This window comes from Pavona decussata, unplaced genomic scaffold (assembly GCF_977016875.1).
Source record: "Pavona decussata unplaced genomic scaffold, jaPavDecu1.1 SCAFFOLD_23, whole genome shotgun sequence".
NCBI lineage: Eukaryota > Metazoa > Cnidaria > Anthozoa > Scleractinia > Agariciidae > Pavona > Pavona decussata.
The window spans coordinates 659,583-684,301 of NW_028145446.1; the positions used below are offsets into that span (position 1 = coordinate 659,583).

The 24,719-nt window shown below is 36.0% G+C and overlaps 2 protein-coding genes across 2 annotated transcripts; both read right to left on the reverse strand.

The window, feature by feature from the left end:
- Nucleotides 1-155: 155 nt before the first annotated feature.
- LOC146485974 (E3 ubiquitin-protein ligase CHFR-like) lies at nucleotides 156-16,740 on the reverse strand. Its single transcript, XM_085102704.1, has 21 exons — nucleotides 16,584-16,740; nucleotides 14,875-14,971; nucleotides 14,337-14,382; nucleotides 14,068-14,131; nucleotides 13,819-13,905; nucleotides 12,819-12,877; nucleotides 11,574-11,708; nucleotides 11,199-11,221; nucleotides 9,951-10,026; nucleotides 9,761-9,839; nucleotides 9,422-9,486; nucleotides 8,827-8,987; nucleotides 7,535-7,594; nucleotides 6,323-6,411; nucleotides 5,282-5,419; nucleotides 4,805-4,888; nucleotides 3,566-3,636; nucleotides 2,687-2,774; nucleotides 1,654-1,770; nucleotides 1,465-1,540; nucleotides 156-870 (listed from the first exon to the last, which is right to left on the reverse strand). Exons 1-21 carry the CDS (start codon nucleotides 16,702-16,704, stop codon nucleotides 831-833), a joined length of 1,776 nt encoding a protein of 591 aa, XP_084958830.1. The 5' UTR covers nucleotides 16,705-16,740; the 3' UTR covers nucleotides 156-830.
- Nucleotides 16,741-18,424: 1,684 nt separating this feature from the next.
- Nucleotides 18,425-24,069, reverse strand: LOC146485975 (uncharacterized). Its single transcript, XM_085102056.1, has 5 exons — nucleotides 23,934-24,069; nucleotides 22,677-22,743; nucleotides 21,509-21,706; nucleotides 20,329-20,610; nucleotides 18,425-19,520 (listed from the first exon to the last, which is right to left on the reverse strand). The coding sequence occupies exons 1-5, from the start codon at nucleotides 24,003-24,005 to the stop codon at nucleotides 19,075-19,077; spliced, it is 1,065 nt and encodes a 354-aa protein (XP_084958182.1). The 5' UTR covers nucleotides 24,006-24,069; the 3' UTR covers nucleotides 18,425-19,074.
- Nucleotides 24,070-24,719: the final 650 nt, after the last annotated feature.

A 24,719-nucleotide genomic window follows, 5' to 3' on the forward strand; every position in this document is an offset into this window, starting at 1 on the left:
TTCTTAGTGCCGTCACGCCACGCTTTTCCCCACACGGAGGAGCGTTGCGTGACGACACTAAGAACGGCTACGTAGGAGACTATATTGTCCCCAATTTAATACTTTGAGACTTACTACTCATACTTTTATAAAGAGATTCAAAAACCACCACAGTATTAAATAAATAATATTGTTTTTATTAGAAAATTGAAGGGTATTTCTAGTGTGACAGGATTGCACAGAACAGAGGATGCCAAAATGTCCTTGTGTGTTGAGCATGACAGTTAATTCCTGAACAATCAGAGGTCAGCGATAATATTTTAAACAAAATGGTGTGAAAATGCAGTCTAAATAATTAGGTGACACGTTTGCCACATGACAACATTTTGCCAACTTCTTCCCTCTGTTTTCCTGTAGCATAAGTAAACTATTTGCAACAGGGAAACTGTGAACAGTCAACATAGAAGCTCCTCCAGTGGAAACTATTAGCTGGTACTTCTCAAACAAATTAATAAGTCATGAAAAGAAAACAAAGGAAAACACAGTTGCGTAGGAGGTTTGGAAAAGTGATCTTAATTATCATCAAATTTGGTGAAGGTTTGCTTTCAATTTCTGCAAGAATTATTTACAGTTTTAAGAAGCTGTATCAAATACTCAAAAGAGTGTTTCATCTGATTTTCAAACATGTTGAAGTTGGTTTAAAAAACCTCGCATTTTCCTTGAAGTCACTTCAGTCTTTTCCAAGGAGTGGTTCCAGGCTATGAATCTTGACATTGAAGCGCACCCAAGATGTACACTTGAATCGTGAAAGGAAAGCCAGGGAACCTCACCAAGTGGTCACATCAAAACAGCTATGTAAATCGTGTCTGTTCACATATGTGATTGAAGCGACTGCAGATATAAGGAAAAAAGAACAAAATGTCAGCAAATCTGATGGAAGTTTTTGCCATTTTTGCAGCCCAGTTATAGAACATGGAACAGGCTTGCCCAACAGGAATTATGGCTTGACTGCTCTGTTAAGGATGGTGCCTACTTTTGTTAATGTGCATGCGTTCGTTAGCCCTTGCTAAGATCTGCTTTTCCCGCATAGTCATAAACTGTGCAAAAATACTTCTGTATTTACTATTAGTAGGCAGTCTGTCTTTAAAAGAAATAATGGTTGACTATTAACAATATATTGGTGTTTACATGAACATGTATACAAGACTTCATGTTCAACAAAAAAAAAAATTTCATCCCAGAACAACACTTGACTGAGAAATGGGGTTTTATGGTATTGTTGTATCTGGCCATTTTTTATGCTTTTTCAATAATTTCATTGTATGAATGCTGTTCTGTGTTTTGATTTTCAACATAGCATTTCAGCATTTTGTTTTCCTGGCTGGTATTGCAGTTTTTGTAACCCCACTATGCCCCCCTCAGGAGGTGTAGTATGAAGAATGTTGAGGAGAATAATCATGTTGATCAGCAAATTACTGGACTCACCTAGCATGAAGAGGTTTGGTCTTTTGTGTTCGACAGTTTTTCCCCCAATAGCAATCAGCCCGGGAATGAACAGAATCTACAGGTTAAATAGAAGGCACGATTAATTTATTGCATTTACTTGTACATTCTTGTCAGCATTGAGGGTGATGACAAAGACCAGGTTACACTGCCAGGGAATTTTAGATTTACCTGGTAATTCATCCCTTGGGATGTCGCGGCGGAACTGATAAGCCAGTTCCTGGAAATTCCGTAACCCACATCTGTAGCAAACCACAGTTGAAGAAGTAAGGTCATGACGTGCTGCATCTAAACAATGGTAGTCATGTTAGTAAGGGTTTTTGTATTTTTACTCAGAGAGAAGTTTTACTAGATTGCTGCCATACCACTTTACCAACTGAAGGTAAAATGTGTAATCAGCCTGGTTTGAAACGGTTACTACCTAAAATGCAGTGGTTTTTTTGGGGGGAAATACTATCAATGTTTTGGGAAATAATACCAAATTCCAATTCGACCTGGAAACAGTGGAGAGAAGAGCCACTCCACGGATTCCACTGAAATTCCCATTTATTATTTATTTTATTTATTAATTTATACTAACCCATAAAATACCCGCCACTCCAACATCTGTTCCCTAAACCTCAATTCACCCCCACCCCTCCCTCTTTTTGTGCCATACCTACCCTACCAAATGCCCTACCACCCCCTCCCCCCACCTCATCAAAATAATGAAATAAAAGACAACATTGCTCATTCCACCATGAATACTCTTATTAACCATTTAACTTACTAGACTGGATACTGGCTACACTTCTAATGTGTAATGTTCAAAACACAAGCAGCAGTGTTTTATTGGGATTTAAAACCACAAGGTGCAGCCGAGTGGTTTTAGACCTGATAAAACACATGCTGCAAGTTTTTTGAACGGCTTCAAAAACTTTCCTGGAAAAGCGTGTGTCAAGAGAGTTCATAACAATGATGCTTTTATCGACGTTGGGAATTAGCATACGAGATAAACAGTAAACACTGCATACTAATAAGGAGGAGGTTTTATCGGGTTGTAAAATCACTGCATGTGATGTTTTAGCGACCATTTGGTAGGTCAATGGTCTTATGAATCATTAATAAGTTTTTGCAGAATGAATAAAATGGTTCAATCAGACACCAGATTTTACCTGCAGTATTTGTTTATTTATACTGATTATATAGTGATTTTAACTCTTACCGCCGGTAGTGTATTCCTTGGAGTCCAACTTTTGAAGACATCTTCCCAACAGGTCGTCTCTTGTGAGACTCTGTTCTGTTAGATAATCCTGTCAACAAATTGGAATTATTTCAAATAGAGCTAAACAGCAAAACTTATACAATTGTGTCTATTAAAAAGTAAGTTAAAGACTTTACCAAAAGTAAACCAGTAGAAAAACTATATACTATTGGTAGATATAAAAAATACAACAAAAATAACAAACTTTTAGAACATTAGAAAATGTGGTTCCAGTCAGACTGGTTCTAAGGAGTAGGGGAGTGATCATTCGCTTATTTGTGTTAAGTTTCTCCTTGGATTTTTACCTTCATTTTGGTTGGTTGGTTGGCTGGTTGCCTGTTTACAAGAGTGTTCACAGTATATTTGACAATAATTTACTATTCCACAAGGGTGCATTGGATATGATATAGCCAGGGAAACACATAGTACCGAGTTGGGTATAATCATCTCATATCCAACAAGCACAAGTGGAATAATTTTTGTATTAGAGACAATCAAGAAATATTGCCAGATCTTGCTGATTCTGCTTTGCAAGAACAACTAGAAGACAATTTAATGATTGCTATTTCTCAGGCATGGTATAATGGCTGATATACCATGACCATTAAGCCAATCAAAACCCTGGAAAAATTATTGCATTATACAATGATCTATTTTTAATAATTAATTTATTTCTCCCTACAATATCATGCACTACTTCATCAAATATACACATTACAAGAATAAAATAATGAAATGATCACCAAATAAAAAATGTCTTGATATTTATAAACCTAATTATAGTAATTAACCCAATTAGAATATGCATATTGATACAAGGTTAAATTAACTTAGTCTTACCATAAGAATTTTGGATTCATATGTGTTGTTGTTAATCAATGATGCAAGTTTGTTTTCCCCAACCTTGAAGTCTGACAAATAAAATGAGGTCAAGTTAATGATACGCAAGTCAAATATTACAATTTACAGCTATGCAATATTTACAGAAAGTCATTTTTAAGGCTTTAATTTAAAAACAACTTAGTCAATTTGAAACATTGCAGCTGGAGCTTAAAAATCAATGTGCAAATTATTAACCATAGATAGTGATAAAATTGTAAATGTGTCTATTAAATAAATTTTATGCTTTCCTTGCCCAAAAATTATTGTTGGGAAGGTAGAGTAATGTTCACAGAGTAATTTAATTTGAGAAATATATACAGCATGGCTTTTTTTTTTTAAAACATTGCTTTGAGAGATCCCACACCCTCGGAATTTCCAATGATGTTCGATGGCGGGGCAGATATGGCTATTTATTAGAACCATACAATTAAGTTTCAAAGATATCATTTGGATTGGTTGAGTATATTTTCACAACTGGTGAACACTGACAAACAACTCTGGATCAAACGCTGATCTTATCATCTACACATGATCTCAACCTACAGTGTGATCTGTTCAACTAGAGGAAAGATCCTTGCAGTTAACATGCAACTTAAGCAGTTGGGAAAAGAAAGCCTGATAAAAATTCAGGCTTGAACGGGATTCGAACCCATGACCTCTTCGATGCTGGTGCAGTGCTCTACCAACTGAGCTATCGAGCCAACTGGGAGCTGGTCATATTGTGAGTCCGTAATATACCCGTGAAGGATGACTAAATGAAACATACAGTGTAATCTGTCTTTAAAAGCCACTGACTAACAAGACCAGTATTGTTATTTAGTACTTTGTGTTTCAGTTGAGTTCAGCGGAATTAAGTTCAATGTTTGGCTCAACAGGAAAACTTCTTAATAAATAATAATTAAAGCTTGGATCAACCTAAACTGTAATTAGCTTCAGTTCATGTGAAGTATAGGTAGTTTATCATGAACCAAGCTTTAGCTTTCAAAAAGCCTTCCTGTAGCTCAGTGGTAGGAACAAGGTCACATGCTTGGCCAGTGTGTGGGACGTTAGTCTGGCATCCACTCAGGAGATTCAGAATTTTTTTCTGTAGAATGGCATACCAAACTTTATTATACAGTTCATTTGGCAAAAAGAAACAGAATTTTCAAAGAAACATAACTTAATAATAATTAACAGTAATTATTTTGAAAATATTACCTGTAAATTTATTGAGGCATCCTAAACAACCAGGCTTACGACAACCCCACAGCAGATGGCAGAAAAACATAGAACATATGGTACCTTAAAAACAACATTTATAATAATAAATTTATTTGACCCTTAAATGACAAAGAAAAATAAAAAAAAAATTAGATTTTGAACTTAAGCACTGGATGTCTGATGAGAAAATTTGTCCATGCATGATATTTTTTGGGCACGGTAAGTTAGCAAATTGAGGCTTCATTAATGTTCAAAAATGTGCAGTTACCCACAATTTGGGTTTTGGATTTCAATAGCCCCTGCTAAGATCTTCTTTTTGCCCATAGTCATCAACTGTGCAAAAATACCTTTGAATTAATAGGCAACTTCGTTAAGAAATAATTCTCTAATTATTAGGAGTTTTCAGACCATCCAGAGATATGTACAGAAGCACAAAAGTCACCTGCAACCTTGATAGACGTAGGTTTAACTTACATTTCTGTGTAGGGATGCTCTCTGTGGCCACTGAGTCAGACCATTCTCGTGGCATAGGCTGTAAACAACACTGACATAAAACATGTCTTTGATCTGGAGTACATGTATAATCTGGAGATATTTTGCTGCTTGATGTATCTGAAAGAGATTTGTCAAGTGAATATATATTTAAAATGGACACTCAACCATATTACATATGATTGTAGTTTTATATACAGTTCTTGATGTGTGTTCTCATAGTTTATACCAATATTCAGTAATACTTTATCAATAATTAACACATTTTTAAGGTTTATGCCGAATATCATATTAACTGCCTTTTTTGCCTTAAAATCAAAATTGCTCCAAATAAGCTCTATTTTGGCACAGAGGCTGGTTTTCAAGTAAGAAGCTTGGTTCTGTATATTTTATCTTTCTAGGAAAATGTAAATGTTGATAGAGGTGCACTCTTTTTGGCTGTCCCAAGCTATACTCATAGACAAAACTGTTAACATACTGTTAGTCAATCTCCAAATTCAAGCGCCACAATGATACATCGACTTGTAACACAGGTCCCCCTCCCCCTCACCAATGTTGCTCTGCCACTGAACAAAAGGCTGGGTCATTGTCCGGCCTTCAAAGTAACATTGAGTTAGGGGGAAATTATGATCAAATTCATAAACAAAACAGATTAAAAATACCATCTGACAGGATGCAAAGCAGCCAGCTATTTACATGGCATAAGAATGGAAGAGAAAGGGACTTAGGCCTGTCAGGAAACACTCCAGCTTGTTGTTATAGAGTGGCTGTGGGACTGGAACTCTTTATCTCTGGATTTCAGGTCTGGCACCCGAAACAAGTTGATTGTAAGCCATGAACAATATCATAATAATAATAATAATAATAATAATAATAATAATAATAATAATAATAATAATAATAATTAATGAGGAGGTCCAACTCGCCAAGGCGTTTTCATTGACCATCACCATCATCATCATCATCATTTATTATTATTATTGCAGCAGGAGTAAAGCCAGCTGGGGTGTCAGTTGAACTTACCATCATCACTGGTACTGGCTGCACATGCAGCTGAGGAAACAGCCGGTGAAATATATCCAGGGCAGAGCCTACAGCTGGTGGGGACAGGCCTAGAGTGTTACAAAAAAATAACCCATTGGTGAAACAATCGTGAACATGCCACATTATTATGAAATGTTTCACACGTAAGGTGATTCCATAGAAAAGTTTACGTTATGATCAACTTTTAACTTTGCACAGTGTACTCCTCATATCTAGTGAAACCAATAAATGCAGAAAAAATTAAAATTAATAACTAAATAAATATTAAAAATTATTAAACGTGGGCACATTGTTCCAGAAATATCAAAACATTGTGAGATAGGCAATGATAACTTTCAGAAAGTTATTACTAGCAACTGAATACTTAGCCTCCCTCACAGATACTCTTTTGGCTTATCACACAATCAGCGGGCCAAAAGAGCATCTGCGAGGGAGGCTACTGAGTCCTGTTCTTTTCACAATGTTATTGTGAAAATATGAATACCTCCAAGCTGTGTAAAAAATGAAGAAATGAAATAATAGAATAATTTAAGCCTTTACAAGCGAATTCCACTGAAATGTTGAGGAAGATTGTCATTATATTAAACCCATGAGACAGAATATTTCAAATTTGAATAAGCAAAATTTTTTCCAATTTGGATAGCGTAGCACCATATCTTGAAATACGTAGAATACAAAAGTAACAACAACAGCTGATTCATTTAGGAGATAAAAATTATGTTATCACCCAGCCTAGTCTCAAAGCAAACCACCTTGTTCTGTATGTGTGCAGATGTGCTGACAACACAAGAAAAGTGTCGTAAGCAAAGTGCAATGCATATAAATATTCTTTTCCTTTTCGAATCATGCAAGACTGGAATGGTCTACCAAAGTCTATTGTTGAGGTCTAGACTGTATTAAGAGTGCGTTTAAGTGATTTCTTAAATAGTAATATAATGCATTAGCTGCCCATTTATTATTTATTGTTGTTGTTGTACATCAGTGTTCCTAAATATTTTATGATTTTATATACTTTGTACATAGCTGACATCTTTTTAATCTTTTTGGTTAGGAAAACGTCATAGGGCTAACCTTTAGTTTTCATTTACAAGATGTTGTTTTATAATATTATTATTTTATTTTCCTCATCTTGAAGCAGTGTTATGTTATGTTATGTAAGGATGCATTGCCCAAAACATTTCATCCACTCACCTTGATAAAGAAAACCCGAAGAAACTGCCCAATGAAGCAGGTGCTATGGTGAAAGGAGATCTGTAATCACAAATGTATTAAAAATTACTTTAATTAAACAATGCTGATAAAACTGTCATTAGAGTAATTCATCACCCTAGAGTCAAAGATCTATTGACGACTGGTTTAATTAGTGAATATTCAAACATTGCTTTTCCTGAATGGGATCATTAAAGCCCACCCTGAAACAGTGTTTATTTACCAAGCACCTTCTAATTTTACATTAGAATTTAAAGAAACAAATTGTAAATTGCATTGAAGTTAGTACAGTCAACTCTTGCCTTGGGGACACCCCAATAATACAGACAGCAGCAAAAATAAATTACAGATGTTTGACAGAAATAAATTCTTGCTACTACAGACTCTTGCTATTAAGGACACTAAGTGGCAGTCCCGAGGGTGTCTGCAATAAAGGAAGTTGACTGTACATGCAAATTAATGAAATGTGCAAATGTCCAGACTGCGACATTCAGCGTTGGACAAGTCAACTCAACTAGGAAACAAGTGGGGAGCTTATAAGGTGAAGAACATCCACCATGACTGTTACTGTTGAATTTTATTCATTAGTAATCTTTAATTTTGACAAAAATCAACTAGCCATAATATCCAGTTAAAAGTTGTTGATGACAACACTATGAAATCTGTAAGTTTTGTTCAAACTTTTAATTGTATTTTGAAATTGTTTTAGCTCAGATTCACCAGAGAGTTTTTTGCATGTGGCCTTGAATGCCTTCAGGAAACATTGCTCCAATATTTATCTGCTGCTTTGCACTTCGTTTTGTGATAAAAAAGGAAATCTTCCCCATAATGATAGGTTTTTATTGGAAACAAAGCACAAAACGACAGATAAAACATTGGAGCAACACTTCCTAAAGGAATCCAAGGCCACATACAAAAACTCCAGTGAATCTGAGCTAAAATAATATCAAAATACAATCTGAAATACATTTAGGTTGGTTATGCTTCTTGTCCCTCAATTATTCCAGGAGCATGTGTTGAATATAAGATGATTGATAGCCAACACCGTGCGTTGCCTATAATCATCCTATTTTCAACAAGTGCAAAGGTACCAGTATTAGAGACAACAGAAACATTGCTTGATCTGCAAGTAAAACCAGAAGACGATTCAGTCCAGTATTTTAATAATTATTAAAAGTCATTTTTTGATTATGAAGGTCTCAAAAGAGAATACCTTACTTGAATGTCAATCATTTTAAAAGCATGTATAATTATTAAAATGCAAACATTCATACATCAAAGCTTCTTCTCCCTCAGCATAAAAATCTGAGTCGCCACTCTCCGCCTCGTCATCTTCTTCTTCATCACTATCTTCATGATCGTCATCATCATCATCATCATCATCAAACAGTGATGATCCAAATAAACCTGATCTTCTTTTACATTTTGGTTTCAGCTGTTTTTATTTTTTGATGAGAATTAAAATAAATAAAAACAAAAAGACATATTAGAATGAAAAGAAACCCAAATAACGGCTCACTTCTATTTAAAATTACTTTTGACTACTAGCGGTCTATGCGTAGAATATGACCATTACTGTGTTTGATGATGAGACTAGGAGGGACATTAATTACCAGGCTTGAAAAGTATTTGTCTCATTTGTTTTCTCGCAATGATACTGCAAAAAATAAGCATGAACAGCTCAGTTTTTCCAGGTTTTCAAATTTTCAAGACTAAATCAGGAGAGGGGTACATGTTGGTTAGACATCAAATTGAGAGACTCCCAACTAAATCGGGGGGAGATGGGATGGGAATCTATGCTGATCTATTTCACTGCTTATATGAAAAACACCGACTGCAAAAAATGTCTTATTCCCTTAATATACCCACCATATCGTCTGTAATTTTGTTTTTGGAATCCATTTCTCTTATCTCCTCTTCTGATCGTCGTCTTTCTGTCAAGGAAACAACGCAAAACAGAACAATACCTTTTAAATCAATGCTTATTACTAATTAAAATACATTTACCATAAAAATACACATTTGTGCTTAAATGCAAACATAACAAGTAGATCATAAAAACAACATTCGATTGTCCAACAACATATCAATAAATCATTAAGGATTACTTGTAATTTCTAATTAATTAAGGATTAATTACTACCTGATTATTAAGGATTAATTGATCAATAAATCATTACTTTAAGAGGGTGACTAAATAATACCAACCTGGGTGTTGCTTTAGAAAAGCTTCTACAAGATTGTTGACAATATGATTTTTGCTAATTCTCTCAACTTTTTTCCGACACTGTCAAAGAAAGGAGTCAGAGCAAATTAACAATATGCTTTCGGCATCAATATTTCATCATAATTCCTTTTTACTATGTATTTGTATTATTTTAGAGAAAAAACTACTTACACTAGGACAATCACTGGAGCGATCCATCCATTGTGAATAACATGCTGCACAAAATGAATGAATACATGGCTGCAGACTGAGGAAAATACCTTACATTAATACTTATATTTCATTATTATTAATAGTTAATTATTAGTCAAGAGCTATCTTCAGTTGAAGTTTCATGCATGCTTTGGTTTTGCTTCACCAATTGCTAGTTATGTGACTGGAATAAACTTTGTGTCCAACCTTGAATTTTAACCAATTAGGAGGCAAACCAAAACCAACATCAAATGTAGGTTTTCTTTGCCTTCTGTGTACTGATTTCCTGACTACAGTCGAACCTGTATTAAGTGGCACCGTATTAAGTGGTCACCCTCTATTAAGCGGTCAGTTGTCAAAGTCCCGAAAATTACTTCCCTTAATTATTGTAATCCTGACCTGTATTAAACGGTCACCTCTATTAAGCGGTCGCGGTCACCCAAAGCTAAGTCCCAACAAGCTGATTTCTATTGTCTTGACCTGTTTTAAAGGTCACTTTGTAATTAAAGGAAACCACTGAAATATGGTAACAAATAGCGTGCCAGGCAATCGAGTTTCTAATGAGCTGCACAATCGTGGCGTTAATGTTTTACTAGTCCGTTTCAATACCATGCTCTCCTTTGTCATACCATTTTATCGCCGAACTTTCTTAATCAAGTAAGTGATGGATTCTGTACAACCTGTATTAAGCGGTCAACCTGTATTAAGCGGTCACTTAGCCATTCCCCGAGGGTGACCGCTTAATACAGGTTCGACTGTAGTTAGAATAATGCTCAACAGGAAATACAATGATTTCCTTCCAGCACTTAAATTTACACTGCATAGATAATTCTGATTTCTCAGTTACTAAACGAACCTGAGTTTTCCTGCACTTGGCCCCATTTACTTGTCATGAATGTATTTGTGTTTGTTATAACTGGTTAGTGTGATTACTTTGTATGGTTTTACTTGTGGAACTCTGTGGAAAACATTCTTACATTCTTACTAATTAACCAACTTAAACACATTTTTAACTCAGGTGTAAAAAATGGCTATATCCAGTGTTACAGTGACATCTTGAGGTTTATTAAGTAAGGATATCTACAGTTCAAATTACTTTGGTCTCACTTTCTTGGGTTGGTCTGGACAATAATTATTGTTCAACTAACAAAGTAAACCAACTCTAACTCTTTTGGTTCAAGCTTAATATTAAAAGAATAATAATAATTTAAACAACTGTTGACCCACCTCACACAATCATGAAAGATATCCTAAAAGAAAGCAAATTACAGTAAGTAAGGGTAGTAGGGGGTAATTCAGGAAAGAAGGAAGGAAATAAGGGAGAAAGGAATGACGGATGTGAGGGGGGAGGAAGGAAGGAAGAGAGGGGTGAAGGAAGAAAGCGAGGGAGGGAGGGGTGAAGAAGGACAAAAGAAAAGACATATGGGAGGGAGGGAAGGATAGAGTAAGGAGAGAAGAAAAGAAGGATGATGATCTACATTGTAACATTCACTGTGCACAGCATTTCCCAGTTTAGCAATTTATTTATCAAACAAACCAACTTTTAAACTTCATTTGCTAATTCATTAATAATTTTTATTAAAACTGTTTTCATGATCTAACCTGGCAGATGCTACACAGCAAGGTTTCAGCAATGGAGTTATCGGACACCATTTCTGGTTTCTTTTTAGTTGAAGTCCCTGCTTCTTCTTCTTTGTGTCTCTTTTTCACATCAGGGCCTTCATATGCATCACCAGTCTAACAAACAAATCAGTAGGTATTGCATTAATATGGCCAGCAGACATTAACGGGTTGTTGTAGCACTGTAACATGGCATAGTTAGTAACTCAATTGATGATTTAACAAATTCTCCCTACAAGCACTATAAGGAATACAGAGAGAACCGTTACAAGAATATGTAGGTTGATATAATGATTTAAAGGTTTAAAATAACATGCAAGACTGTAAGGCTCACCAACTAAACTCTGGTAAGATATTACTTGCCATGCTTGACACCAAATTGCAGTTTACTGGGAGGGAACATAAGCTGTTGGTCTTTTTTCCTTTACAACTGGTCACACTAAATTATGAAAGTTGTAGGAGCTTTATTAAACCCAGTTTCTGAAACAGCTACAGTAGTTTTAGTATGAATAAAATGTGGCTAAATGTAACTTAGGCAAAGTTAAAATAGAAGCAAGTGGTGGTCAGCGGTGCCCGTATGGCAGAAGCATGCGGGGCAGCAACTCCATTCTGCAGGAGCCCCTAGGTTCTTACAGCTCACATGTTTGTGCCAGTTCATTTCGCATCCGTTCAATTGCTGTCCGGAGCTTGTGCTTTTCAAGTTTGTTGCTCCCAGACCCTCCCGCCCTTTGGTAAGTAAAGCTCTGTGACTGTATGTGGTAAGTATTCTTGTTTCTATTATAATTCAACTGATCATTCAGTGTGACGGTGCCAGGTGGTTGCCACTCAGAGGGTTGCCATGGTTTTGCATCTCGCTTGGCTCACTTTACCTGTGGCTCCACCGGTCTTTCAGGCACCAACCCCCAAGCTCATCTACTGACGATGAGTTTAAATGAATGAATGAATGAATGAATGAATGAATGAATGAATGAATGAATGAATGAATGAATGAATGAATGAATGAATGAATGAATGAATGAATGAATGAATGAATGAATGAATGAATGAATGAATGAATGAATGAATGAATGAATGAATGAATGAATGAATGAATGAATGAATGAATGAATGAATGAATGAATGAATGAATGAATGAATGAATGAATGAATGAATGAATGAATGAATGAATGAATGAATGAATGAATGAATGAATGAATGAATGAATGAATGAATGACAATATTAGTACCTCACTATGTGGTCTTTTTACAGTACTTTTTATCTGTTCATCTTCAGAAACATCCTCCTCTGGAAAGAAAGGAGGAAAAAAACTGTCACCCAGTTCTGATTGATGACCATCCCTTACACGTAAATTATTTGAATGAATGCTTATAAATTGGGTTGATTGCTAATAATCTATAATTTACAAAGGTTCTAAGACAACTTAAAATTTGTAGATTTTAAAGCATATTGTATGTAAATATGTATTTTTAAAATCTCATGCAAAGAAATTACTTTATAAGCAAAAAATTCAACATGATTTTTTTTTCTATTAAAAATAAAATCTTCAATAAAATTTATTTGTTATTGAATAAGTTATAGCTGTTAAGTATTCTCTCCAATTACCAGCCCAGGGATTCAACTGAATTTCACTCACATGAAACTTAGTTCCAATGGATACCAATCAGGAAAAGCTGTTAAATTATTGCATGAGTGGCCAAGGTCCTTGAGTACAGAGTGACACTGTAACATATCCACCACAATTTGCATTTTTGTTTATTCTGAACACTAGTTATGTTTTAGCTTTGAATTTAAGTCTCATGGAAAGTTCCTTTTTCACTAATAGCAAAACTCTTTGAATATAGTTTAGCTCTGTTCCACTAAAGATAAGAAACCTTTATTTTAATAGGGTAACTCCTTCATTTTTGTACAAGATAAAAACTGCTATCCATAGAGGCCCTACTGTATATAATAAACTAAATTGAGTGGAAATAATAATGATAATTAAGTACAATAAAAATAGCCATAAAATGTCATATAAAGCAAAAAATAATAAACATGTAATAAACATATAAATCTCTAATAAACATGTAATCCAGCTGAATTTTTAGTAGAAGCAGCACTATACAAGGCAGAATCATCATCATCATCCTTATTATTATTATTGTCATCCTTCCAGTTCTTCTTACTGACCTGTGTTTCAACAATCCTGTTAATCAATCACAAGTTAATTACTAATTAAAATATACCTGTATCAATATTGTACTCTTGAGTATTGTCTAAAGCTGATACGTCTTCTCTTAGAAACTTCAAGTCTTGGAACACAAATGCAATATCTGCACAAATGAAGAAATATATCAAGGAAATGGAATGATCCTTGCAATCCAGAAAAGAAAAAGATTAATAGTCAGACAAAATACCTCTAGAAGATTAACAATGACTGAGGTGGAAAGTAGAGTATTTACAGTAAGCAATGACTCATAACAAATTCAACCTACCACTTTCAGGGTGACCTTTTCGGTGCACAATTTGCACTTGATCATTGTGGCTAATTTGTATTTTCTACATAGAGTAAAGACAAAGAAGGTCACTTATAAGACTGCAGTAATTATCACCATACATATTGTGCTTTTCTAAAAATAGCTTTGGATGATTAAACTTTTATTTGCTCCTGAAACTATTACCACTTTTCAAGGGGTTAGGTTAGGTTAGGATAAGGTTAGCTTGTTCTTGCATTGTAGTCACACCAGAATCATTATTTCCTCACCTCATTCTTGTTAATTTTCTTTCCATTTACCAAAGATCCATTGGTGCTAAGAATAAAATAATAAAAGCAGGATTTCAAAGTGTTCCCAAGAGTCATTCCTTACACAGAATGCAGAGCAAGATTAAAAGTGAGAGCTGAAAATTAACCTCCAGATGTTAAGATCCAACATGCTGACCAGTCAGAGAAGTAAATACAACGGGTGCAACATGGTTTCTTGAAAAATCCAGTCTCACAAACATTATTTAGGCAAAGTCTAAGAATCTTGCATTTTGTAACATTTTGTAGACTGAAGATCTTATAATATACTCTATATAGTCTTTTAGCATGTACATAGTCGCTCATAAACAAGCCATGAACGAGATGGAAACAACTACGTACATGCTAAAAGACTTGTCAGAAAGAAAAGCTCTGCTAGCAGGGTATTACAATCAGTCACATTTTCAAACCCAAGTGTCTGCATCTCACCAAGTCTCAGATTTACGATTCAAGACTCTTTACAGGCAGTAGTACCTTCAGTAATGGGAGCAGTTAATATTACCTGAAGTCCTGAAGCCAAACTTTACCATCTGAATCTCTAGAGAGGCTGCAGTGATGCCCAGATACAAATTTAGACCCAATAAAGCTGACATCACAGTCTGTGAATCAACAAAAAAATATACATCATACATAATCTCAAGCAATGGCTACCCGTGTGTATTGTCCACTTCACAAAGAAAAATAAGGCATTTTCTCTGGCTGTCATATTATTGCTTGCCCATGGTATTAGCTGTGTCAGAGTGTTAAACTTGCTTTCAATGGTGGCTTTGGGCCATCCAAATGACATGCACCATCTAGTGTGGCATATGATTACTCAGAAATGTTGCCTCCAACAAGATGTTGATATTGGTCTTTCTGTCTTACCACAAAATCCTATTATAACATTGTTACTAGGTTTTAACATTGTTTGGACGTGACAAACATGCACAGGGTTGGACCCCGCTACTGATTGACCTTCTATCAAATTAACTGTCTGATCATTTACATGTGATTGACTGATTGATACATGTTTTTCATAAAGCTTGTCTTTTCTTGGGGTGGGGGGTGGGGGGGGGGGCAGGGTACAACCTTATATAAGCTATGTAGGTATGTGCGGCACCAAAGGGTATGATTTTTGAGACATTTTGGTCTGAAATATTTAACAATGATTGGACGAGGTTGAGCAAAACGTTGTCATTTGTCAGGGAGGCAGTGTGGTCAAGTGGACTTGAAATCCGGAGGTCCCGGGTTCAAGTCCCGCTCTGACCGCTCGCTGGAGTTGTTTCTCGGTAGCCCTGAGTTCAACTCCTCAGCCATGCTTGTAAAAAACCAACTGGTCTGCCTCCTGCCAGTTGGGATTTTTAACCAAGTTATTTTCAATTTAAATTATTTCTTTGTGAAGTTTAATGTGTAGTTCCAGAAAATATCCATACCACCCCCCCCCCCCCCACAGATGGTCAATGGAAATTCCATGGGGGTGGGGGGCTTTAAACTGATTGGAAGAACCATGCGTGGGGGGTATGGATATTTTCTGGAACCACACAATGCTCGGCCCCACTAGCACTTGTAAAAAGTTTGTAAAAAGGTTATTTATTTTATTTATTTTTCACTTTAGTGGCAAGCAGATCAATTATTTGCTGAAGCCAAAGGCTGAGGCAAATAAATTGATCTGCGAGACACAGACAAATCACAATATTTTGTGATAACCAAGTTCAATAATTGTTTTATCATTCGATCACCGAGTTTGTTTTTCATCATTAATTAAGATGTCAAATCATTCTCTGACAGCTCAGTGAAGCGATCTGCCATTTTCACACAGGGGTGGTTTCAATTACACGTGAGCAGAATATTATTTGTAGCAAAACACAGTTGGCCAGTATTGTGCAGTTATTGTAGGCAGTTATTTGCAGATCACGTGGTTTGCTGTCGGCCAATGCAAAGGAAGAACAAATGCATCGAATGATAAATAGTCTTTATCCCCTGAAATCAAAATATTGGCAATTTCCTTGGCTGTTTTCTCCTGGTTATAATTTAAGGCTACTGGGAATTAGTTTCCTGCTCATGCTTTATATTTTTTTTGGTCTGCGTTACAAATCTACAACACTGTGTTGTACTATCACTGCTAAATATAACGCTTAGCTTTAATAAATTAGCTGACAGAATCAGTTAGCTCTACAAAGATCATTAGAGCTTTTGTAAAAAGAGTATGGGCATTTCACGGTTGTTTCTCACCTTCCTTTCTTCCTAATCTCACCAAATTTTTGCTGATCAGCACAGGGGGTTTCCTGTCATGTGTAAAAATTAGTTGTCCCCAGTGAGGACTAAACGAACCTAAAATCGAACCGGACGCCATTTTAGAAACAACAGGACTCTCGATCCAGGCCTTCGCAAATCTTGCATTTGGTCAACAAAACGAAAGGGCGAAAACGCAAAGAAAAAGACAAAAAAAGACTCGGCTCGCAGGGTGCCAAAATGAACGCCTGAAGTCTTTTATACTCTTTTTCGGACTAGTCTGACAGTAATGGCACGATTTGCCTGACTGAAACGAATAAATTAAAAACAAAGGTCAAATGTCAGAGAACTCTAACCTTGCCCCCACCCCCTCCAAAAAAAAAGCAAAAAGAAATAGGGGTTCCACGTCTTGTCCGGAGGGGCAGGGGGGTAGTGTGAGTCCGATAAAAAAAGACAGGGGCTATCGACAGAAATTATTATAAATAAACAAGAACAACAACAGTAACAACAACAACAACAACAAAAAAAAAAAAAAAACAAAAGTTGAAAGAACCCCCCTCGCTCAACTTTTTGTGGAACACTACATCATAAGTACACTTAAGTGGAAATGAAACGCTATTAATTCCTATTAATTACTTTTGCCACAAAACATAGAATATTGCTGAGGGTGAAGTCGTAGATAAATGAAACAATTCCTGGTTCTGAACGACTCTTGTAATCAACGCACATATGATTCAAGGAGTATCCTTCCCACTCCTTCCCAAGCCCCACACACCAACTTACAGAAAACAAACCAGTAATAGGTTACAACATGCAGGACAACTCGGATTAATATTAATCCATGGATTATAAATAATTACAATACTAAGATTATAATAGGGTTATTATAATCTGGTAATAGATTATTATAATCCAGTTTAAGGCACGGCTCAAACCTCATTAATGGATTATAATAATCTATTAGTGGATTATAATAATCTTTAAGTGGATTATAATAATCATTACGATTAATAATTTGATTAATATTAATCCGAGTTGTCCTGTCCCTCAACAAAAGATTTCATGGAGAAATCAGTTATTTACTCTCTTGTCATAATGAAAGAATTAAACCAAGGGGCAAGATGTGGGGGAAGGCCAAACAGCTACAGAAGGCATTACAGTGGAACCCCGTTAATACGACCACCTTCCGGCCGTGAAAATGTGGTCGTAATAACGGGGTGGTCAGATTAATGAGGTTGTAAAACTAAGGAAATGACTGGACTTTAAATTCGTTAAGAAAAATGGTCGTATTAACGAGGTGGTCATATTAACGAAGTGGTCGTAAAGCGGGGTTCTACTGTATTTATATGGTTACTCAACCAGTGCAATTTTATTACAAAAAAGGTTGTCAATATTTACATCAACGTGTATGAAATGTATTGCAGCTATAAATATCTTTCACGTTAAATATTACACAAATGCATAAGAAAATGTCCAGAAAAATATTGATATAATTTTGCACTAAAGAGACTACATAAAATTACTGTTTGATTACTGTATGTATGCAAAGTGTTGCAAAGTATTTGTGATATAAAATGTAGGCTACCTAATACAGAGATACATAATTTTATACTGAAATGCACACAGAACAATTACGAGCTGATGCATAAAGTGTACTAATCACTTGCCTTTCCATTTCAAGGGCAGTTTAAACTTAGCCAGTGCTAAATTACCACTTCAGTTGATACATTTCACTCTTAACATGTGCACATGTCAAATCCTAAAATGTATTCATTAATGTAACACTCAACAGGGCTATCTACATGTAAAATTATAAACACCAAAAGAATTTCAACTTAGTATCAAATAAAACTGCTAAGCAATATTTTCTTGTGGTGCTATTTATGATGCTGGACAAGGTGGCTTGAAAGGGTTCAGTGTGTGGGAAAAAACCTGGGGTGTGGCCAGTAAACAAAAACTACTGAGCAGTATTTTCCATACTAAACAATTATTCCATGAGTGCCTGTTGGATATGAGATGATAAATAAATGCACCTGATTGGCTATGATCATCTCATATCCAACAAGCATGAGTGGAATAATATTGTTTTTTTTTTTAAAAACATCCAAGAATTATCACTAGATTGTGCTGATTTTGCTTCACTAGAACAACCAGATGACAATTTAATGGTCGCTATTTCTCGGGCATGGTATAATGGCTGATAAACCATGACCGTTAAGCCAATTGAAACTCTGGAATTGCATTATCTAGTGATGACATTTTTAATAATACTATTTATGATGCTGTACAAATGTAAAAATTATGTAACGTGGTACTAGCTACTGAGACAGTGGATCATATTCTTGTACATGACTGCCCATGTTGAAAGAATATCTCTTTAATAGATATTTGGCAACATAATTTTTTGTCTGTCAAAACCCAAGTATGTCTAAAAACAGACATTTTGAACTTGTACAATCTTGAACATGGAAATTTTTAAGCGACGCTTTACTTAGCCATTACAGTTAGCCCCAGTAAAGCCAGGGAGACACACACAGCTTCCTGTAAAGCAAGAGCCACCAGTCACATTACAATTTGTACAAGCTGCAGGAACATCTTCCACTTTGACGGCAAAACTCAGTTCAATTGCATGTGAAAAATTGATCCACAAGTCATCTCCGACTTCTTCATTCATAATCATGAAAGATGCAATGTCTTCAATGTCTCCTCCGATGGGGATCTCGTACAGTACATTGTGATCAACACGAGAAAAGGTGACCTTCCTTCTGTTCAGAATACGCATGGATCGGTATGTATACACCAACTGGCTCTGGCTGTTTTGGGCAAACACTTGAAAAGTGTCAGGTGCGACTTTCTGTGGTGTACCAGTGAAGTACGCATTTGGAAATAAAATGAGAGGATACTGAATTGAAGGGTAATTATCAACATCGGTGGGTCCTGCAAATGCCAAAAGAAAATAGTGTTAATCAATTTAATATTATTGACTACAAGTTAAGACTGTGTTTGGGCTTCTATTTACATGTACAATAATAATTATTGTAAATTATTGACATCCAACAGGTGTCCAAATGCAAATATGTGCAATAATATTATTGGTACTTAAATGCTGTCAGGTCAAAACATTGGGCTGTAATGTCATCTTCGATCACTTATAGTCATGTCAGAATAACAATTTAATAATTTAATAATAATAATTTATTATTTATATAGCGCGCGAATCATAAACAGATGCTCTCGCGCGCTTTACAATAAAGATATCCTAAATAAATATAATTTAAAATTACAATGGCAAGGTCAATGGCTAAAATACAATTCTCAATAAAGGTCAAAGGCTTGACGAAATAAATGAGTTTTCAACCTGTCCTTAAAAGATTGAACACTTTGTGCGCAGCAAACTGCGTTCGGTAAATTGTTCCAGAGCGCTGGTGCGGCTACGGTAAAGCTACGATCACCCAGCGTACGCAGAGTCTTGATTCTGGGCGGTTGAAGGAGGACTTCGCCGGACGACCTAAGACTATATCTAGATACTGTCTTTATGGTAAGTAATTTTAGGAACATGCGTGGGCTGGGGACGGCAAAAATGTCAATGGAAATGAGGTGATGCTTGGTTTTATCAATAGAGAACTTTTATAAGGTAATTTGACAACTGTAAAGAGATTTGAGTGCTGACATTTCAAGCATTAGCCCTCTGTCAGAGCAGTGAGGTATCCACATTAAGTTAAGTCAGGGGTTTGGCTGTACTTACGTGTTTCACAGTTTGATCCTGAATACCCTCTTAAGCACTGGCAGTTTCCATCAACACCACAGGTACCAAAGTAACAGGTTTTTCCACCGCAGTTAAGAGTTGTGCAACTCGGGCATTGTTCCACTTTCACAGAGAAATCCATCTCCCAATGCAGCCACTGTGTGTACCAGATGCCTGACGAGCCACCAATGTCTTGGTTGTTAAACATCCACAAGTGGATATTAGAGATGTTTGTGATGTTGTTGATGGATGAGTAAAATTTGTTTCCACTTGTAAAGGCAGCTGTAATCAATCAATCAATCAATTATTCAATCAATCTGTCTATCAATCAGTCATTCAATCCATCCATGCATCAGTCAATCAATCAATCAATCAATCAATCAATCAATCAATCAATCAATCAATCAATCAATCAATCAATCAATCAGTCAATCAGTCAGTCATTCAATCCATCCATCAATCAACCAATCAATCAGTCAATCAGTCAATCAATCAATCAATCAATCAATCAATCAATTCACGAGGGCTTGATCTTTGCACATTGTTCATGAACCTTAAACCTACAAAATTTATTAATCTGTCTAAATTAAATTTAGGTGTTGCCCATTTTCAAGCTATGACATAAGTGTGGGGTAGCAATGTATCCCACACGTATTTGACAAAGATTCACTTTTTGGGCTCTTGGCATAAGTTCTTTGGAAAAGTTGATGTTTTGTACTTGACTCAGTTGGTGTATGGATATCTGCCAACCTTGCCAGACTCTTGCAATCTAAACTCCATGAAAATTGGAGATACTAGGATACATAGCTCAAATAAGGCAAGAGTGTGTTTATGGGGGGGAGGGTGGGTCAATCCCTAGGTAAGATTGGGTGGAGGAATAACACTGTATGTAATTTGTCAACATAACTGAGGAGGTTTGTTACCTAACTAAAAACAAATCATCATTTTGGCTAGGTGTATAACACAAAAGACCAGACTATCACAAAAACTATTCAAAGCTCACTGGAAAGTTTGAAAGAGCTCATTCAATTTTAGTAATCTTTGACATTTCCAAAGGTTCTTAGATTCCCAAGCAACACTGGTGTGACATTTTATCTTTAGTATTAGTATATACCAGATACCAAACTGGTGAACAGTACATTCACTGCATGAAGTACAAACATCATATGATGCCATTTACCTTTGAACTTGAGTGTTCTTCCAGGCATGACTATCACTGATCGATAACGAAATTCTCTCTGTTCATCAGTTATTGTCTTGCCCCACACAATGAACTCATCTTCCTTCAGCCGAGTGTAATAACCGTTATTGGAGACGCTGTCATAATCCACCCCAGAGAAAAGTACAATGGGGTATTCATGAGATGGCTGAGGTTTGTCTGAAACAAATCATCCCACATTTAATTTTTAATGTTTTTTGAATATTTAAACCAATGTTTACATTTTCAACAGACATTCCCTCAGGTTAGTTGTAAACATGTCTGGGGCCATGTAATGTTTAAAGGCCTCTTGACATGGATGTAAGGTGACCTGGCTAGCTGAGTTAGTCCAACAAGGTGAATAGTCCTCATGGATTATTTACATGCTATGAAATGTAAGTGCGTGGGCCCTCTGTTTCAAGAGTGTAAAGCATAGTAAAAGACAAAACCATCATCATCATTTATTTGCCTTGGTAAAAGAAGAAAACATTCAAATTACAAGTCAAGATAATGGCGAGGAGACCTCAAGAAACCAAGAGGCTTATAAGAGAGGCCATCTCCGCCCTCATTAAGAAATGTTCTTGGTCAGCAGCCTGACTGACTGGGTCACCCTCTGTTGATGTTGATCTCTCCGTTGTACCTCTCTTGATCTTTTTTTCCCTTCTAGAGGAAAGTTACGGTTTGGATGCCCCCGCCAACCTCTCGTACATATTTTTTAACATTTTTTTTCAGGCTTCCTTTTTCGTACTAACTGAGAGGATCTTTCTTCTATTTGATCTCTCATACCTTCCTTTGAAAATTTTTATTTTGACACCGCCAAGGACCATACCCAGTGGAATTTTCAACCACCTCTGTGCAGGGAGGGGGGGAGAGGGGGTTGGAGGGCACGGATATTTTCTAGCACCAGACAATGTCAGATGCTGAACTTGTGACTTGTACCTCAGCCAAAACTTTACTTTTGTGCAGACAAAACCATCAGCTATGCACGCATTTGAAATGTATAAATTTCCATTATCTGACTTGCCATAACTAAAATAGTGTGAACATACATCAAGTCAGATCATTCATCCTGTACAGTATGACCGACCTCTGAAGTCATACAAATCTAGTTTTATTAATAATAATTATTGTAATTAACTGTGATACCTACCAGACATTGCATATACGTTTCTTCGAGACCTGTGATGTATGGAGTCAGGTTCATATTCATCAAATCCCTAAATAAAACAAATTTGAAATATACATTTTCAGTTGACTGAATAAGTGTTAATAAGAGACTGTTATAATATTTGCAAAGGGAAAACTTCAGTAGCTCACGGCATACATGTTAATACAAATTTATTTTATCCAGCTTCTATGTTTTGCATAAATTATATTGCTAACTACCCATACAGTGGAACTGTGCGTTACAGACACAAGCTTATTATGGACAGTAGTGTTTGTTTTATTGTCTCTTGAATATTGTTTGTCGTCATAAATTTTCCCCTACTTTAGCCCACTTAATATCAACAACGGAGACTTTTCTGTGACCTGAGCTCAGTCACACGCTCTCATAAAAAGTTAACCTCACTTTATGGACAGTGGTTATCTGCATAAATTGTCTAATATTCAGTCCGTCTGGCTCAACCACAAACTGAAAATGTCACAGAATATTTTAAATGATTATGTTGTCAGTAGTGTTTGAAGCACTGGCAGAAAGTTAATTTTAATGCGAGACTATTAGAATGAGTTGGAGTTTGAAAGTAAGTTGCAGTTTAGACATTCAAGAATCGTTCCAGATGTTTCTTTTAAATTGCATGCTCTAGTTTTTGTATAAAAAATTTGATAAAACATGAGTCCGTCACATCTATAATTTTTGTGAGAGTGCGCTTGATACAGACAACCGGATAAAACTGACACTTTTGTGTGTCCCTTTGGTGTCTGTGTTGTACCTAAAGTATACACCAGCCTGATGACATCATTCAGAATTGCATTTGTATATTTTCATCAAACCAAGCATTACGGCATCAAACTTGAGGTTGCTTCCCATAAATTGATTAATGATTTCCATGCCAACACATGGTTTGTACCAAGTAGCCCTTAGATGACAACGAATTCGTTCTGCCGTCAAGATGAACAATTAACAAATCACAAAGCACCTCACAATCAGTATAACGGAGTGCCATGCAAGGCATGTATATTCTTGGGGAAATCACATGTCTATGACGTATTTTTACGGACATCATATCAGTGTATAAGCATTTTACTGTATGTACTAAGCTTGTGATTCTTGGTCTAAAACTAAAACAAGTGAAAAACATGACACTTCATAATCCTTAATTAAGTTCAATCGATCGAACTACCAAATTCGTTGCTTTGTAGACATTGTTCGATTCTCTGCCCCCAAAACAATCACAGAAAAACTTACCGTAATATGAAGACAGAACCTGTCAAAAATAAACAGAATAGCTACAAAAACAAGCCAGTTTTTGCCCTTCATTTCCCCGTAACTACACAATTCCTGCAAGGTTGTTTTGTGGCAACTGGGTTATTTTCCCGGTTCACAAAATATGTAGGTCCTGGGACAGACTCGGTCAAATCAGGAGGGAGAGAGGACTGGGGAGATCAAGTTTTGCTCAAACGCGCCAAAAACACAATAACAACAAAAACAAACAAAACGAAGAAAATACACTGAAAACCAATTAGTTTATACTTATTCCCCGAACTAACCGCATGCCCTAGTAGGCTATTGCTTTTTTTCACTAGCTAGCCCATTGCCTTGCACTGTGTTGCAAAAAACGACATTAAAGGGGAAGCATCTCGCGAATTTGATGCCACTTCAAAACCTGTTTGTCTGTCAGCAAAAACAAAACAAAACAAAACAAAAAAATGTCTTGTTTTGTTATAAATCATCACCCCCAGTGCAATAAAACTGTCGATCAGTGCCTCTGGCCAGGGACATAGTAGGTCGGAATGAATTCAAACTTGAAAAATGTTTGGCTAGCGTTTTTCAAGTTCTCACATTTTTGTTTCCAGAAGCCGCTAGAACAGATCACGGGTTGTTCCTCTCAATAATTGAGTTGCTTTCTTTCCTCTCATTTTGTAACAAAGCCAAGGTCTTATTTCACTTTTTTTTTTTAACAAAATAGGTAAAAAAAATCCATGATCTTTTTAAAACAAAGGAACAAATTAGGTTTCAAAATTCGAAATGACG

Bases quoted from the DNA above. Each gene is read 5' to 3' on its own strand.
- LOC146485974 (XM_085102704.1), bottom strand. From the start codon at position 16,704: ATGGCGTCCGGTTCGATTTTAGGTTCGTTTAGTCCTCACTGGGGACAA. The intron at 14,972-16,583 runs GTGAGAAACAAC...GTTGATTCACAG, and splicing joins GAGATTAGGAAGAAAGGAAG to ACTGTGATGTCAGCTTTATT. The intron at 10,027-11,198 runs GTGGGTCAACAG...TATTTTCCTCAG, and splicing joins ATCTTTCATGATTGTGTGAG to TCTGCAGCCATGTATTCATT.
- LOC146485975 (XM_085102056.1), bottom strand. From the start codon at position 24,005: ATGAAGGGCAAAAACTGGCTTGTTTTTGTAGCTATTCTGTTTATTTTT. The intron at 22,744-23,933 runs GTAAGTTTTTCT...TGTTTTATTTAG, and splicing joins GGTTCTGTCTTCATATTACG to GGATTTGATGAATATGAACC. The intron at 20,611-21,508 runs GTAAATGGCATC...GATTGATTACAG, and splicing joins AAGAACACTCAAGTTCAAAG to CTGCCTTTACAAGTGGAAAC.